At 41.8% G+C, this 16,179-nt stretch overlaps 1 protein-coding gene across 2 annotated transcripts in view; it reads right to left on the minus strand.

The window, feature by feature from the left end:
• Positions 1-2,404: 2,404 nt before the first annotated feature.
• The window catches only part of lingo2 (leucine rich repeat and Ig domain containing 2), a gene marked incomplete at its 3' end in the record, with an annotated part of 308,227 nt that continues 294,452 nt past the window's right edge, over positions 2,405-16,179 (minus strand). For both annotated transcript variants that reach the window (XM_080415729.1, XM_080415730.1), the window contains one exon: positions 2,405-4,258. In XM_080415729.1, coding sequence (XP_080271855.1) covers positions 2,405-4,246 — 1,842 coding nt within the window. In that variant the 5' untranslated portion in view covers positions 4,247-4,258. The remainder of the gene's footprint in view (positions 4,259-16,179) is intronic.

The raw sequence follows: 16,179 nt of genomic DNA on the forward strand, positions 1-16,179 counted from the left end.
TAGTATTCAGCACTTAAATTCAACACAAAAATATTTCTTACACCAGTGGTTCTAAACCTGTGTCCCATTTCATGTGGGCCCTGATCCAGAAAAGGTTGAGAACTGCTGACTTAGCCTTAAAAAGGATGGACGGTGGAGGTCAAATTAACGGCTAGCGAAGGCTCAGTTGGTTAAAACCGTATCATCCCCAAATCTATCAGAGGCTTGGATTGCAGCCTTTGGTGGTTCTGATGATGAGCCAATTCTTCCTCTCCGGTGTCCAACCGCTACACTGTGACGTGAACACTGCTCTTATTCAGGGAGCACGTTGTTATAATTATTTTCTTAACCCTTTCATACAAAACAGAATAACTGTAAAGTTGCAGTTTAAACACAACAAGGCTCAGCAGAGGGAGATTCCATTTGTAAACTCTCAGAGATAAATTAACACTGAAGATTCTACATTGGAGATTTGGGTCCCAGAAATAAACAAAACATTTGTTAAATGGGGGTCTGTGGCCTAATGCACATCAAACAGGCTATATGGGGCTGTGATTAGCAAAGTGAATTATTATTATCATTATTATTATTATTATCATGTACTGTATGTTGTGTTGTTCGGCCAGTTCCCATCCTGTGTGGACAGACACTGGGATGCAGTGACACATGTTGGAAAAAAAGAAAAGAAAATCGTGGCATTTTAAAATCACATATAGAAACAGCAATGACACTCCAGTTCTATCGGCAACAATGCTGTCAACAATACTGTTCAGACTTGATGCACATCCATGGTTTGAATCTGCTTTCACAGTGCGTGTGCGTGTATTTGTGTGCGTGTGTGTACGCACAGATTTGCTCTGGAAGGAAGAAAACGTTGCTGCTACAGAGCATGTGGTAAAAAATAATAATACAATGAGTAGGTTATCCTGTTTACTTCATCATATGCATTACCTGTGTAACCATTTTATTTATCACACCTGCAACTTTTCAGCAACATACAGGAATACCCACCACATGACTTGTCCAAAGGATGCTGCCACTTCGCTGACATGGTATCAACACATTCAGTGTTACACGTTCAGTGCCAAATGTTCAGTGTTACACAGTGTAACACATTCAGTGCAACACATGTGACAATGTGTATCAGACCCAATTCATATTTCTGTCTAGATCGACGACGACCGATTCTGCTTGCATGTGTTTGGTGATCGTATTGGCTCCAAAACTATGACTCAGCGCAACCCTTCTTGCTAGACCCATTTAAACAGACTTGTTAGTACAAATACATCTTCATTTATTTCACATACATTATTATAATTTTTTCTCTCTCTTTTTTTTTCTCTTTACTTTTGTATTCACAATCTAAATGATTCAACAACAAAATGAGGAACTACCACAACAAAGTCCAAATTTCTTACTGGGGCAAATGGTGCAAATGTCACTGTCATAAAATGGACACATGTATTTTGCCAACCAGCAAAGATTACTGTCAACAGAATAATAAAAAGAGACAAGAATAGGACAAAAAGATGGTTCATATGATGTACGTTGACAGGTACAGTACCAAGTCATCTTTAAGATTATTTAAATGTGTTTAGTTAGATCCTGAATAGTACTCCCTTGTAAAACCCACAATATTTTTGATAAATAAAATCTATTTTCTTTCATTTGTGTTCATAGATAATATCTTTTGGATATCTATAATTCAATCTGGGAACAGGGATAGATAAACACCCACAGAAGCCCTTCCTGATTCCGTGGAGACGTGAAAAGTCAGGAAAATAAATTGTCTTGCTGAACAATATGGGGTCATGTTGATTTTGGCTGATGCATTCCATGAATATTGCTATGAGTAGTTCTTTTGAATGTATATGTACTTACATGTACATAATTAAGCATTAGGTACACATATGCAAAGTACTGAACATGGGGACGTATGGTCTGTTTCATTGATTTGTTCAGTGAATAAGCATGGCGCAAGACTAAACAAAGTAGAGTAATACCTTAGATACAAATGTTGTACTGTACATGGCTGTGCTGAGTTCTTAGATCCAACCCAAAACTGGAAGGTTCTTTCTGGGCATAGAAATTTCAAAAGGTTGATAACCGACACCTATTCCCTCCAGGTCCCCTCGGTTGTCGCAGTATTCCATTTTCATCCGTTTTCCATCAAGCTGAAGTTGCCCCCCTGGCAACAAAAATAGATGTCCCACCATATGCTTTACAGTTTTTGAAACACAGCAGCCAACCATTGTCTCTGGCAAAATCCAAAAGTTTTAGGTACTGCACATTGTATTGTGCCCAATAGTACTATTCACATTTTCATTACCAGTCTCTCTGCAACAGTGGGGAATTCAGCTGTCCTGTTTGCAATGAAAATACATTATCCTCTGGGCATTCCCGCCACCTAGGTCTATAAAATAAGTCACATCATTTTCATGTTAAAACGGCGAGGGCCAGCTTGCCCGTCTGGCGAGTCCAGGTTGGTGCCGTTAGACTTGGACCGAGGCACATATTCAATATCAATGTTGTTTTTATGCTTCCCTTTCCCTCTGCTCCAAACAAACAGGAGCAGAAAGCAGAACAAGACCACCCCGAGGAACGTGAAACAGCCCATGGCCGTCGACACTAAAATAGTCTTAAGGTCCAAACCGTAGCTCACGACGGTCGTCCCGTTGGCAGTGGTGTTGCTGGGATCTGTGTAGTACTGGGTCCTGTTAGCGTACAGCGATCCGAGGCTTTTCACCGCCAGCGAGGTCATCAGGGTGTCATTTCCTGCAGTGTTGGACGCCAGGCAGAGGTACACGCCGCTGTCTTGCACCTCTGCCGACTTGATCTCTAGCGTTCCGTTGTTGTGCACGGTGACTCTGCCATGGCTCCGGCCCACGAGGACACGTCGCCGCGGGGACAGCCAGGACACGGTGGGTCTCGGTGTCCCCTCGGCACTGCAGCGCAGCAATGCCTGCTGGCCTTCGTCGACGGCGACCGTCTGCGTTCTGTTCTCGCGGATTTTTGGCTTGGTGCACGTAACGTAGTAGGACAGCAGGGTCTCCTTGAACTCCATAAAAGGCCTGCCGCGGATCCCCTCGGGCGTGCTGCACTCGGGCTGTGACTCGCCAAAGAAGATGGATAGCCTTTTCTGTAGGATCCACATGAGACGGCAGTCGCATACTAGCGGGTTGCCATCAATCAGAAGCACCTCCAGTGCCTCAGGAGCTTGAAAGACACTCTTCTCCAGTGTGTCCAGGCGGTTGTGAGAGACGTTGAGGACCTTGAGCCACCGCAGACCTTGGAAAGCATAGGGCTCAATGGTGGACAGCAGAGCTCCTACCAGGTGCAGCTCCCGCAGCCGCACCAGATCCATCAGCATCCCGCCCTCGATGTGCCTGATGCGATTAAAGGACAGATTGAGGTGTGTCAGGTAGGGCAGATGCTTGAGGGCTTGGTAAGGGAAGGTAGACAGGTTAGTGTTGGTCATGAACAAGGTGGTCAGATTTAGGCCATGCAGAGTGTTGGCTGGAACAAGGTCTAGTGAAGGCCAGTTGTCAATCTCTAAGTGCCGCAGACGGAATAGCTTCTTGAAGGAGTACGGGTGCAAAGTGCTGATGCTGAGGTATCTTAGATGAAGGACGACCAGATTGTGCAGGTGGGACAGGGCCTCAGTGGGCACCACTGTGAGGTTGCACCTTTCCAGCGTGAGCATCTCCAGGCTTTGAAGTCCGCTGAACGCCCGGTGAGAAATGTAAACAAGGTCATTGTCACCCACCTCTAAGTATTTGAGATTGTGCAGGTCCTGGAACATGTAATCCAGGAGGATTACAATCTTGTTGTCACTGACGTCCAGCCGTGTTAGATTCATTAACCCAGTGAAGACACCCAGGGGGATGAGCTTGATGCGGTTACTTTTGAGACTGAGTGAATGCATGCTGAACAGGTTGTTGAAGGCTCCGGGCTCGACGTAACTTATAATGTTCCCACTGAGGTCCAGCTCCTCCAGTCCCGGAAAGGCAGAAAAGTCATCAGGATTGATCATGGTCAGCTTATTCTTACTCAGGTCGAGGAGCCGGGTCTCAATGGGAATGCCATCAGGGATGCTTGGCATACGCTTGCGGTGGCAGACAACTGCCTTGCTCTGGGCCGAGCACTCGCAACGCGAGGGGCATCCCAGCGTTGAACCCACAAACACAGCCACAATGGCCAGGCCCAGGAATGGTTGCCAGCATGAGACAGCCGTGTGCAGCATGACTTTGCTCATATAGTCCACCATCCTCTCACGGCTCTGCAAGAAACAGAGAAAAGGCAGAGGTTAGTGATTAAACTTTAACAGCCTGTTAAATCGATGACACAGTATTTCTCTAATCCTCAATTCTGTCCAAGCTTTGTCAGCCCTTAACCAAGCAGCAAAAAGAAGAAAAGTTTCGCACATCTTCCAAGTGTTATGTAATCAGGACAGGCTTTAGATGTGCAACTTTTTCAGCATGCCAATTACAAGAAACATGGGAGAAAAGAAAGGCATTGAAATGATGATTAATGTTTGATTTGACTCTGCCCTCCTGTTCTGTTAGAAAATGGAAAGAGAGAAGTAAGGAACACTCCTTACTTCTCTCTTTCCATTTTCTAACTTCCTGTAACTGCAAATTGACTGAAAAACTAAAAACAATGCCGCCTATACGATTACACCTGTAATCATGAGCCCATAATATCATGCCTCTTTCTATGCACATTCACTTCACGCCACGTTTATTGTTCTCTGACTCTGAATTAAAGAACAATTAGCTTGAAGCCCTCTTCTTGCACAATCAGTCTTAGCCTTTTGGTTTTCCTTTCATCCTTAGCATACCGATCAAGGGAAAGCACGTTGGATCAGGATTGTAGGAAATGTCCACTTGATGAGTGCTGCCACGTTATCTGATGTTGATTTGTTCTAACAAGCCTTTGATGAAAATAGATTACTCGCCTTCCAGCCCGCTAGGCTAATTCACTCTTTTTACCTTTTTTCTCCGATTTTTTCATCCAAAGTATGTACTAATTTGACAAGAGAATAAGGCTTTGACAATCCTAACAAAGCAACGTTTTGACATCATTCTAATACTTAAAACATTATACCGAGCCAAAGTTTGTGGAATTTAGTGGAATTTGTGTATGTCAACTCCTCAAGCTTCTTAATGTAGTCTGACAAGTAATTTGACTGAACCCAATCTGACCTAATTTTATGAAACATGTCTCACCTCTCCTGGGCATATTGTGTTGTTTTTTTCACGCATGAAAAGACTCCCGTCCCATTGTTTATATACTATTTAGTGCATCTTGTGATTCTTTGATTCCCTCTCCAGAAGAAATAACCATGACAATATTGATTTCCTCTCTCACCCACTCTCCACCCTACTGTAGACGGAGAAGATAGAGCTCTAAATAGCAGCCTATTATGAAAAATGCATGTCAGTTTGTGTAATCAAACCTAGTCAAATAGAAATTGCCAGTGCATCGCTTAACAGAGGAGAACATGATGATTGCAATTATAAGGATAATCACAAAGGCCGCAAAAGCTAATAAAACAGGGTCTTGGGGTTAAAATGTAAGACTGCCAAATGCCAGATAAATAAAAATAATTATTGTGGGAATACAGTAGTAACATCTGGAGTCAAACTAGCCTCAGAGTATCATCAAGAATGTTGGCTGACAGATAGGTGACATGATATGACTAATATAGCAATCAATATATTTGATATACAAAATGTAATATAAAAGACAGCATAAATATCACTTAACATCCAACCTGGCCCTCTGCATCTGTACTGATCAGGCGTGTGCATAGTGTATAGGCTATCTGCACTTGGACTTAACAATAAATATAATGTGCAATCTATCGGCAGTAGAATGAGCACATAGTAGTAGGTATGAATGTAGCGAGTATCAACACTAAAATCTATCAATATGTACATATAGGCATGTAGATATACTGTAGGCGTGTATGTGTTATATACAGTACTGTATGTGTTATCCTATATTAAAATTGGCTAATGGGACCACGGCCACGTCACTCTGACTCAGACATAACCATAAACAAACCCTATACGCCCATATATAGGCAGGACCACGGCCACGTCACTCGGACTCAGACATAACCATAAACAAAGCCGATACGCCCATATATAGGCAGGACCACGGCCACGTCACTCCGACATTACCATAAACAAACCCAATATGGTTGTCCAGAACCACTGATCTAACCGATATGTCCATATATAGGCATATATGGCTCTCCAGTTGTCCAGAACCACCTATCCAACCGATATGCCCATATATTGGCATGCCAATATATGGGCAAATACTGATGACATCAGGGATCTCCGTATATGGGCATAAAGGGACAAGGACTGACAGATACAGAGATCTCCATATTTGAGCATAAAAGGGACACAGGTAGACAGACAGTTACAGAGATCTCCATATATCAGCACAAAAGGCCGGGACACAGATAGACAGGTACAACGTCTACTCTGACAAAGCCCTCGACACTATGACTCAGACACAGCGGTTGGATTGGCAGTGCAGCGTAGGTGTGAGGGCTGTGTAGCGGTCTATGAGGGCCACATAGTGGCCCGAACCTCTAGTAAAAATAAATAGGCACAGGTAAATATACAATCTATCACCACTAATATGTGCATATAGTAGGTATGTGTAGAGAATCAACAGTAGTGTGTATCAACCAATATGTATCATCTATCACCAGTAATATGTCCCTATAGTAGGAGTGTGTATGTATTGTATGTATGTATGTATGTATGTATGTATGTATGTATGTATGTATGTATGTATGTATACAGATAATCAACAGTAGGCCATTTTTAATGTTTATCAACATTACAGTACAGTATGTATAGTTGATGTGCATTGAATGGAGTGAGTACTACTGTATACATGGTGAAACATTCACATTAACATCAACAGCAGATGAGCAGGCCAGGCCTCCGATTATTGCGTACATCACAGCAGTCCATGAGCGAGAGCGCCAGACTGAGTGAGTAGCCACTAAGCATTAATGCAATGACGGGGAAGGACGCTCGTGGGCCTTTTTATAAAGCCTAATAAAGAATGGACCGCCCGAGACAATCCCCCTTGTGCAGGGTACGTATATTTTTTATAGTCTGCTGGTTCTACTCCCTCATTGTAAGCTTATGCATATGAAGAAGCAACTATCATTCAGAACACACATTTTTAGGCAGGAGAGGGTTGAACGCTGTTTTAGGGCAAATTATCATCCGACAAAAGAATAATGAGTTCTACATCCTGCACAAATTCCTGCTATGAAATTAACACCCATGGCCCAAGCAGTTGTGACACTGTCACAATGTGACAGTCACAGAAGTGCTCTTGCAAAAAAATGTTGGCAATGCATCAATAAGTGAGAAAGGGGTTAATATCAGCCATCTTTATTTGGCGCTCATTGACCTTTAACAGCCTCTATAGTGTACTTAGAACCATAACCAGATTAAATTCATGTATGTTGTAATGTACAGCTCATACCTAGTCATGAATATTACTGTATAAGCACATGATGGGGAGCAGATAGGGAACGCTCGCCTCAAACAGGCTGGGTGACAGGTTGCACAGAGTGTTGAGTGTCCCTGCCTCATCAGATGTGCCATGGGCTGTGCTAAATTTAAACTGCAAAAGAAATAATCTGAATTTCTCCCCAGGCTCACAATTGGCCAACCTAACATGGTAGGAGAATATGATGGCTTATTTGAAACTAAATTCGTTGCCGTAAATTCATTGCCGTAAATTAATGGCGTCTAAAATGCAAGACATGATTATAAAGTAATCCACGGCATGGCCAAATTGATCAATTCAGAGTACAATACACAGGTTATACTGGCAGCTTCAGCAGTGGTGCACAAGCTGTGGGTCAGGAGGACCCACACTTGCGTAGTTGTTCAGTTTTTTAAGCATAGAGGACCCTCACGTACAGTACAAAAGAGAAATACATGAAAATGTGTCACTAAACAACTGTATACTGTACATCACTCACATATACTGTACCCGTTCGATATTCTTAACACCTTCATAGAGACTTCCCCCAGTGAGAATGGCTCTGTAATGTGATGTGTGTGTGTGTGTGTGTGTGTGTGTGTGTATGTGTGTGTGCGCGAGCGAGCGAGTGTGTGAGGGTGTGTGTGTGTGTGTGTGTGTGTGTGTGTGTGTGTGTGTGTGTGTGTGTGTGTGTGTGTGTGTCTGCGTGTGTATGTGTGTTGTCATGTCATCTAGTGCTAAAGATTGATGGTGATGGTTGCTGCTAACACGCTAACACACTGATCACCTGAGCCTGCCTCCATGATGGGAAATGCGTTTCGGAGGCGCTGATAGATCCAGCTCAGGGAATATACGTCTGGTTGTGTTATGACCTGACAAGTGGATATTTCTGGATAACATTGTGATCCTGCCGATCTAACGAAGAGATGACATTGTGTGCCTGCTGCGTGCGTGCGTTAGTGGGGCAACACTATAACAGTCCAATATTTTTAACTGCATGGAATATCACCCTCTGCCCGGCCCCCCCCCTCTCCCTCTCCCTCTCCCTCTCCCTCTCTCTCTCTCTCTCTCTCTCTCTCTCTCTCTCTCTCTCACACACATCCTGTTTACACAAATCCCATTTGAGTGCCAGTGCTGTATGATTCAATGGCTTATTAAGATGCTGTCTAATCAGGATAATGACTTGATGCCTTATTAACAGGGTGCGTAATCAGAATAAGAGTGAGCCCGCCGACGTGACCCCTATACTGTATCTTGAGAGTTAGATTTTAATAGTGTCAGTCTTTCCTAAAGAAGTGATGTCAGGAGGACTAGTATGTTAAATATTCTGTAACTCATTAACAATCTGTCCTAAAGAGGTGATGTCAGGAGGACTAGTATGTTAAATATTCTGTAACTCATTAACAAATTGGCCTAAAGCTTCATTGAGGAACACTGCTGGGACATATACATTTCAAATTACCAAGCTGATTTACAATCTAAGATCCACGCAGTAAAAGCTTACAAAAGCTGTACAGATTTGTTTTACTGTGCAGGTTTTGTCAAAATAAATAAAAAGTAGCCTACGTTAAAAAAATGTGTTCCTGGGCTGGGCTACTAAACTGATTGGACTGATCATCTGTGAAAGCCTTAAAGCTGCACTATGTAACTTTCCTCTTCTACCGCGGATATGAACCCGGTTTCCTGCGCAAGTGCTGAATTTTTTTTTAAACCATTGAGCTAATAGAGCCTGCCTGCTTGCTCAGGGGATAAATTCAATCTTGAATCAGATCTGTCCTTTGACACAACCTAAATATCTCAGGGAGACAAAATACAACAACCCCAATTGTATAAGTTATGTTGTATTAACATAGGCTACTCTACCACACTGTTTCCCAAACAGTGGGTCGGGACCCATGTTTGGGTCGTGGACCCATTTTTATGGGTCGCGAGTAAATATCCCCTTTTTTCATTTCCTACATAAGAAATAAATAAATATATATATAAATATTTCAAAAGATTTACAAAAGTTTAAACAAAGAAATCACAACTTTTCATCAATTAAAAACAATTCAAAAAAAATTCAAAAGTATTTCATAAATACAATTAAATAATTCCCGTAAATAAATAAAAATACGGCTAGGAAGTAGTGAAAATAGCAGATCTACAAGCTCACAACGCAGCACGAAGCAACGTGCTGTGAGCTTGTACAGTAGATCTGCTATTTTCACTAGTTTGTGTCCCGAGCAAACGTCTAATTTCTCTCTTGGGTCTTGAGCTAAAAGGTTTGGAACCACTGTTCTACAGATTGGACAAAAAAAACGTTTTATTCATTAAAAAAAGTTACATAGTGCAGCTTTAATGTTGAATGTGAGTTATATGTTGCATCCAATGTTGTGCATAACGCAAGCTGTTTTCTGTGCTGAGTGTGCACATAAGGATTTCCCTCAGGACCTGAATTGGATTTATTTAATGGTTCCATTAACAAATCCGAAAATTCCTCATTTGTTCCCTCGCTTAAATTCTCCACCCTATCTTATTAACCACTTAAACCCTATTATACTTCATTGACCAGGGCATCCCAGGGGTCTGTACTGGGCCCCCTCCTTTCCCCCTTCTACACCAATTCTCTTTGCCGAAAATAGCCGATCTACAACGCGACGTGTTGTGAGCTTCTAGATTGGCTATATATTTGCAGAATGTTCGTCTATTATGACATGATGCCGTGCACAAAATTGGGACACTAAATGGCTCATGTGATTAACCACTTAAACCCCAGCATCGTAATCTGCTGAAAACTTACCTGACGTAAGCTAGGTAGTGTTGTGAGCTTGTAGATCGGCTATTTTCAGCAAAGATATTTAATGTAGAGCGAAAACAGAAATATTACTAGTATAGAGACCTGATGGACTCCGGTCAACCAAGTATAGGTTTTAGCGGTTAAGACACCTCTTTACTTCCCAAAACGTGCTTGTGAAATGGCAGAGATCCTAACCTGCATTGTGAGATAAGGCCACGTTGTGGCCCCTGACCAACATTAATGTGTTAAATCCCGAGAGGGCGATTATAACACTTAATGGCACCTGACTCAGCATAAACAAGCAAACACCCATTTATTTGAGAGGTGCACAGGTTGCCTATGCATCATTATCGTAACAAGCATATGTATATGCAACCGTACACTTGTTTAGAGCCACGTGACGAGCCCACGTTACGCAATAATTGTACTTATGGTTAAATAATGACTTAGTCCTAGGATGTAAATATATCTCAATATTAATATTTGTTTTGTTTCGAGGCGTACCCCGTGTTTGATGTGCGTGCTTGTTTACCATTCTCACCACAAGCTCATTTCCATACCAATCGCTCAGAACACGCAGGGCTTTTGCGTCCCTTGATGCAGCTCTTTACTTTTCAACACAGCCCGGGGCAAGGGAGGCAGACGATGAGCGGCTATGACGTCTGTCTTTATCACAGCGGCACACAGCTCAGCTCACACTACTGTACTGCGTGATTCCGCCTTCCTCAACTCTCAAGAGGGTTCTATGTAAAAATATATCTATTCCTTTTTTTCTCCCTGGCACTCATTTCTTTAATGCTATCACACATGCTGTACTCGTGTACCACAGGAATGTGTGTGTGTGTGTGTGTGTGTGTGTGTGTGTGTGTGTGTGTGTGTGTGTGTGTGTGTGTGTGTGTGTGTGTGTGTGTGTGTGTGTGTGTGTGTGTGTATGTGTGTGTATATACTGTGTACACACACACACACACACACACACACATACATATATATATATATATATATATATATACACTGTAGGTTTATGCACTGTAGTTCTATCCCTCTCACGTCTATTATTGAATCCTATAATTGCTGGCCTGCTAGGAATTTTACCCTTTAATTCTGTTGCAATCATTGCTAATCGCTCTGGATAAGAGAGTCAGCAAAACAGCTAAAATGTAAATGTACGTTTGCTCTCTTGTGGTTCAACCCTGGCAAGCTTTCTCAATGAACAGTACTTGTTTGAAGCTCTGTAACTTACGTGGGCTTACATTTCAGCACCCTCCTGTCTGCTAATAACAGGAAGTCCTCTGCCAGAGGACAGGGGACCATCTAATCAGGTCTGAAAGCTATAAGAGCTTTTATCATACAGGGATCTAGCTTGGAAAGTGTAGCTATAGGAGATCGTAATCCACAGCTCCTCAGGCACTTGACCAATATCTTCTGTGGGTCATCACTCATTCATCTCGGCCTCTCTGTCTCTGTCCGTCTCTCTGTCTCTCTCTCTCTCTGTCTGTCTGTCTCTCTCTCTCTCTCTCTCTGTACAGCTCGGTCTCACTCCCATGCATCTTGCCTCACACAGTCTCCACCTGATATCTTGTTCCATTTGTACCACACACACTCACAATTCCTGCCTTTGTACAGAAAAAATAATGCATTTGTTGGCGAATGCTCGAAGTTCCAGTGCCCGAATGTTCCCATTCAACACTTTTGATTTTCTGTCAGTTGTATTTTTGATAAGGGACTATACTGTACAGTACACAGCAAAATGCAGGAGTATTATTATAGAAGTCAGCAGCAAGCAATTCAAGCATAACATGGCACCTGATTTTAATGAAAACAGTGAAAATAATGGAAAATGATTTGCAATTCAAGCAAAGGACCAAAGCCTTACACTGTGTAGAAATATCATCATAATAACAAATATTACGATTAAAGGAGCACTTCACCCCTGGAAGAAGTTCCAGGGGTGACCACAGGGGGGACCACAGGGGGACCACAGCGTATCACTGCCTATAACTTCAACTCCCAGAATGCTTTGGTGCCTTGTGGCAGGGGAGGTTCCATGTGGGTGTGATCTCCAACAATAACATTCAAACAGCATGCCAGTGTCGCCATGTCTGCTTATTATAAGCGGCTTCTTTCTAAAATGTAGTTGATATTTGGGCTTGTTTCCAAATGTTTTGATTGCTGTTTAAACCAGTGGTTCTCAAACATGTTCATGTATTTTTCCACAGACCCCCATCTGAAATTATAATTTGTGGCAGGGAGCCCCTAACAAATATGTGTCAAAAATATTCCACATTTTGAAAAGCAAATAAAAATATTTTGCAAAAAATCCACATTTTGGACTTTTTCCCCCTCAAGATTTTTTTGTAAATAGCAGATCTACAAGCTCACAATGGGTTGCGAAGCGTTGTGAGCTTGTAGATCAGCAATTTTCAAATATATAATATCCCATGTCTAGGTAAAGTGCTCTTGGCATAGTTATTTTTCTTTTGGGCTTGTTTTCATAGACCTGGCTGCTTATTTCTCTCACAATATCTGGCAACACTGGCTGTCCTCGCAAACGTTCAACTAGTTACATATTATGTCCAAGGATTCGTTAGTGATGTCATATCACTGGGACATATAAGTATCTTCATGCAGTTTCACTTCCGTGTCGCATAGTATTGACATCACTGTCACATCCTTGGTATTATGATCCTAGCCTTTCGTGACGGTGTTTGTTTACCAGCGCTGCTACTCCACGCTGTATTTTTTTTTTCAAGCTTGCGCTTATGAAACACTACACAGGATTATTATTTCATGTCAACATTCAAGTACAACTATCAGAAGATAACTCAGGTAAAGTAATACCTCACTCTGCAAGGGCCGCTGGCCGCAGCTAATGGGAGTGGCCGAGTGGCGAAAGAAGGTTGAACAAAGTGTTACGGACACCCCATTGGGGCTGTCTTTTGAGATGGTCTGACTGAGACACGCCGAGACATGTAGTGCGGAAAGGAATGAGACCAATCTCTCATGATGCAAATAACGTCACGAATATTGCGAAGATTACTAGATATCTAAAAACACAGATTATTCACAAAAAAAACCCAGGATCTTGTTTCTTGACTCCTAAACTTCATTAAAAGACCGAAAACTTCTTCCAGGGGTGAAGTGCTCCTTTAAATGTTTCCACATCCTGCAGGAGTGTTCCAACGACTCCGCACCATATGGTCATATTCAATGCCCATTGTGGTCATCACAGGACCACAATGGAAACAAGCCCCTAGGGCTTTTTTATGTTATCCTTTTAACAATCATTGTAACCTGTACCTCTGTACAATCTGCAAACTGTTAATAAAGTATTACAAAAAATCTATCAATCAATCAATGCCATCCCCACACCCATCGAGCTATGCCTCGACATGTCTGTGGTCATTCCAACAGCGACCTACGCCTGTGAGACGTGGATGAAGGCAGCCAGCATTACTAACAGGTTGGATGTCTTCCACAGACGATGCCTCAGAACCATCTTGAGGATCAGATGGCGAGACCACATCACCAATGAAGAGGTGATGAGAAGGGCAGGAGTGGCGCTATACTGTCTGACATGGTCTCCGACAGGAGGAGAAGAATGGCTGGAACATGTGCTGCGACTGCAACTGTGAGTTAAGCACTAGTTGCCTAACTAGTTACTCATCAAGAGTGGATAGGTTTGATTTACTGAACTAATTAATTATTCCAGCTGCTCCAGTTTGGAGTGTGAAGAATTAGAAGAAATACTATAATAAATGCCTCATTGACCATGCTGTATGGGATGACTAAGTACATTAGGCTAACAAATTACGCGACAATATTAGCAATGGAATAATGGATGAGTGTTCACAACGGATGCTGTGACTGTAACCTGTTAGACGATTATTATTATCCTTATTTTGAAAGTAAAGTAAAAGTAACTTTAAAATCGTTGAGATTGTTAGTGTTACTGGTGCCACAGTGATGCTGTGTCTGATTGACAAGCACAGCGGTAGACTTTCCAGCTGTAATCAGGGGGAGGTTGTTCAACCCCTGAATGCGCACAAGGGACTTTTTTTGGCCAAGTAGCTTGAGGATTTAGATAACAACTTGGCCTCTGTGCAATCAACCAATAAAAAGCCCCTTTTGAAACTAGACCTGGACAGGTTTCTCAGTCTCCGTTTGATGTGGCCCCTAGGCATTGATCAATACACATAATGATTCCTCCCCACAACAGAAAAAGCCTCCCTGAGTTTTGGCTGGATGAAGGGAGAGGTTCGCTTTCTTTACCTGGCAATTATCGACAAAAAGCATAAGTAAGGCATACATTTTTTCATATTTTGACTCTCTCCAGGAGAAGAAAAACCCTGTTAAATTATCTCCTGAAAAAGAGGTACAAAATGCTGAAGTGTACAGAGATGTGTGGGGGTAAAGTGATAATGAAAGCAACATTATGTGTAATCATGCAGAGAGAGAATTTGCTACATACTGTGTGCAACAGCGGTCAAGCTAGCTCCCTTTTACATTAATTTCTGACATGGCTGCCCTCGTGCCAGTGGCTCCAATTCACAGCCCTGTAAGTGGTTTTAACAAGCATGGAATAAGCAAGCTGTAGCAAAAAGAAAACCATACTGTATACGTGAGCAAGAAGTGAGAGACAACTAAATATCCCCACTTTCATGTGCATAACCTTCATTTCTCATTTAATTTCATTTGCAAAAGTCACAAGCTGTACAGAATATGAAATACTGAACTTTGACTCTATCCATCCACTTAAGTATTTTCTCTGACATTTTCGTTTCAGTCACTGGAAGTGACAAGGAACAGCGTAGTAACTGGGTATATGATGGGGAACCAATATGATGCATGATGGGTAACTTAAAAGGGCTACTGTATGCACTAATAGGCAGATGCAATACTGTTGCATGATGGGTAAAGGACAGCCAATCACATGGCGTCTGAGCTCAAGGTGTCAGGTAGTCCACTACCATCCTACGAAAAAAATCACCTACTATATGCAGTACTAATATAGAATAGATGAAATACTGATACAAGATGGGTAACTTGTAAATGGCTATGCTGTAAACATTACTAATAATCAGATAGAGGCCATGCAGATGCATGATAATGCAGGATATTGCAGCATGAAGGTGGCTCTACGATAGCTTCCATCTTCTACAATAGCTGTAGCTCCTGGTCAAATGTGAATGCTATATCAAATTTGTACTTGAGTTAAGTACTGCAGTACTTGTTTAAAAAAATACTGAAGTGGCCTATTCAAAAGTACATGCTTTTAAAAATACTTAAAGTATTCAAAAGTACAAATTACAAAGTACATTTTCTTTTTAATATCATTGCTGTATTGAAATGAGAAAATAACAAATCTACAACCTCACAAATATTATTTGAAATAATAAGTAGTTCATTCATAATGCGCCTTTTCCCTTTCTAGAAATGTAGTGCAGTCAAAAGTGCAATATTTGTTTATGGTATGTAGTGAAAGTCATCAGTATCCAAAAATATGCAAATACTCAAGTAAAGTACCGATACCAATTTTTTTTACTTAAGTACAGTACTCAAGTAAAAGTACTTACTGGGTGTTTCTGTCTACCACTGAACATGACGGTGGCAGCTAACCTACTGTACAAAGACACAACCTCTGAAAATAAGTCAGCACCTTTTGTAGTCATGAGACCTAATGCATGCTTACTGCATAACGTGCCAACATGTGAAGTGTGGCGTGTGATATCTTCATTTCCCTGATAATCCCCATTAAACAACAGGGGATGCTTGCATGGTATAATTATACGATAAAGTTATTAAATCATCATCTTAGTTTAATGAGTCTTATATCTTCTAATGGCGTTGCCCTGAAGGTGTGCTGTAATTAACTTGCAGGTTAGCACACA

The sequence above is a fragment of the Gymnoscopelus braueri genome (assembly GCF_963280865.1).
Source record: "Gymnoscopelus braueri genome assembly, chromosome: 20".
In the NCBI taxonomy this organism is placed as follows: domain Eukaryota; kingdom Metazoa; phylum Chordata; class Actinopteri; order Myctophiformes; family Myctophidae; genus Gymnoscopelus; species Gymnoscopelus braueri.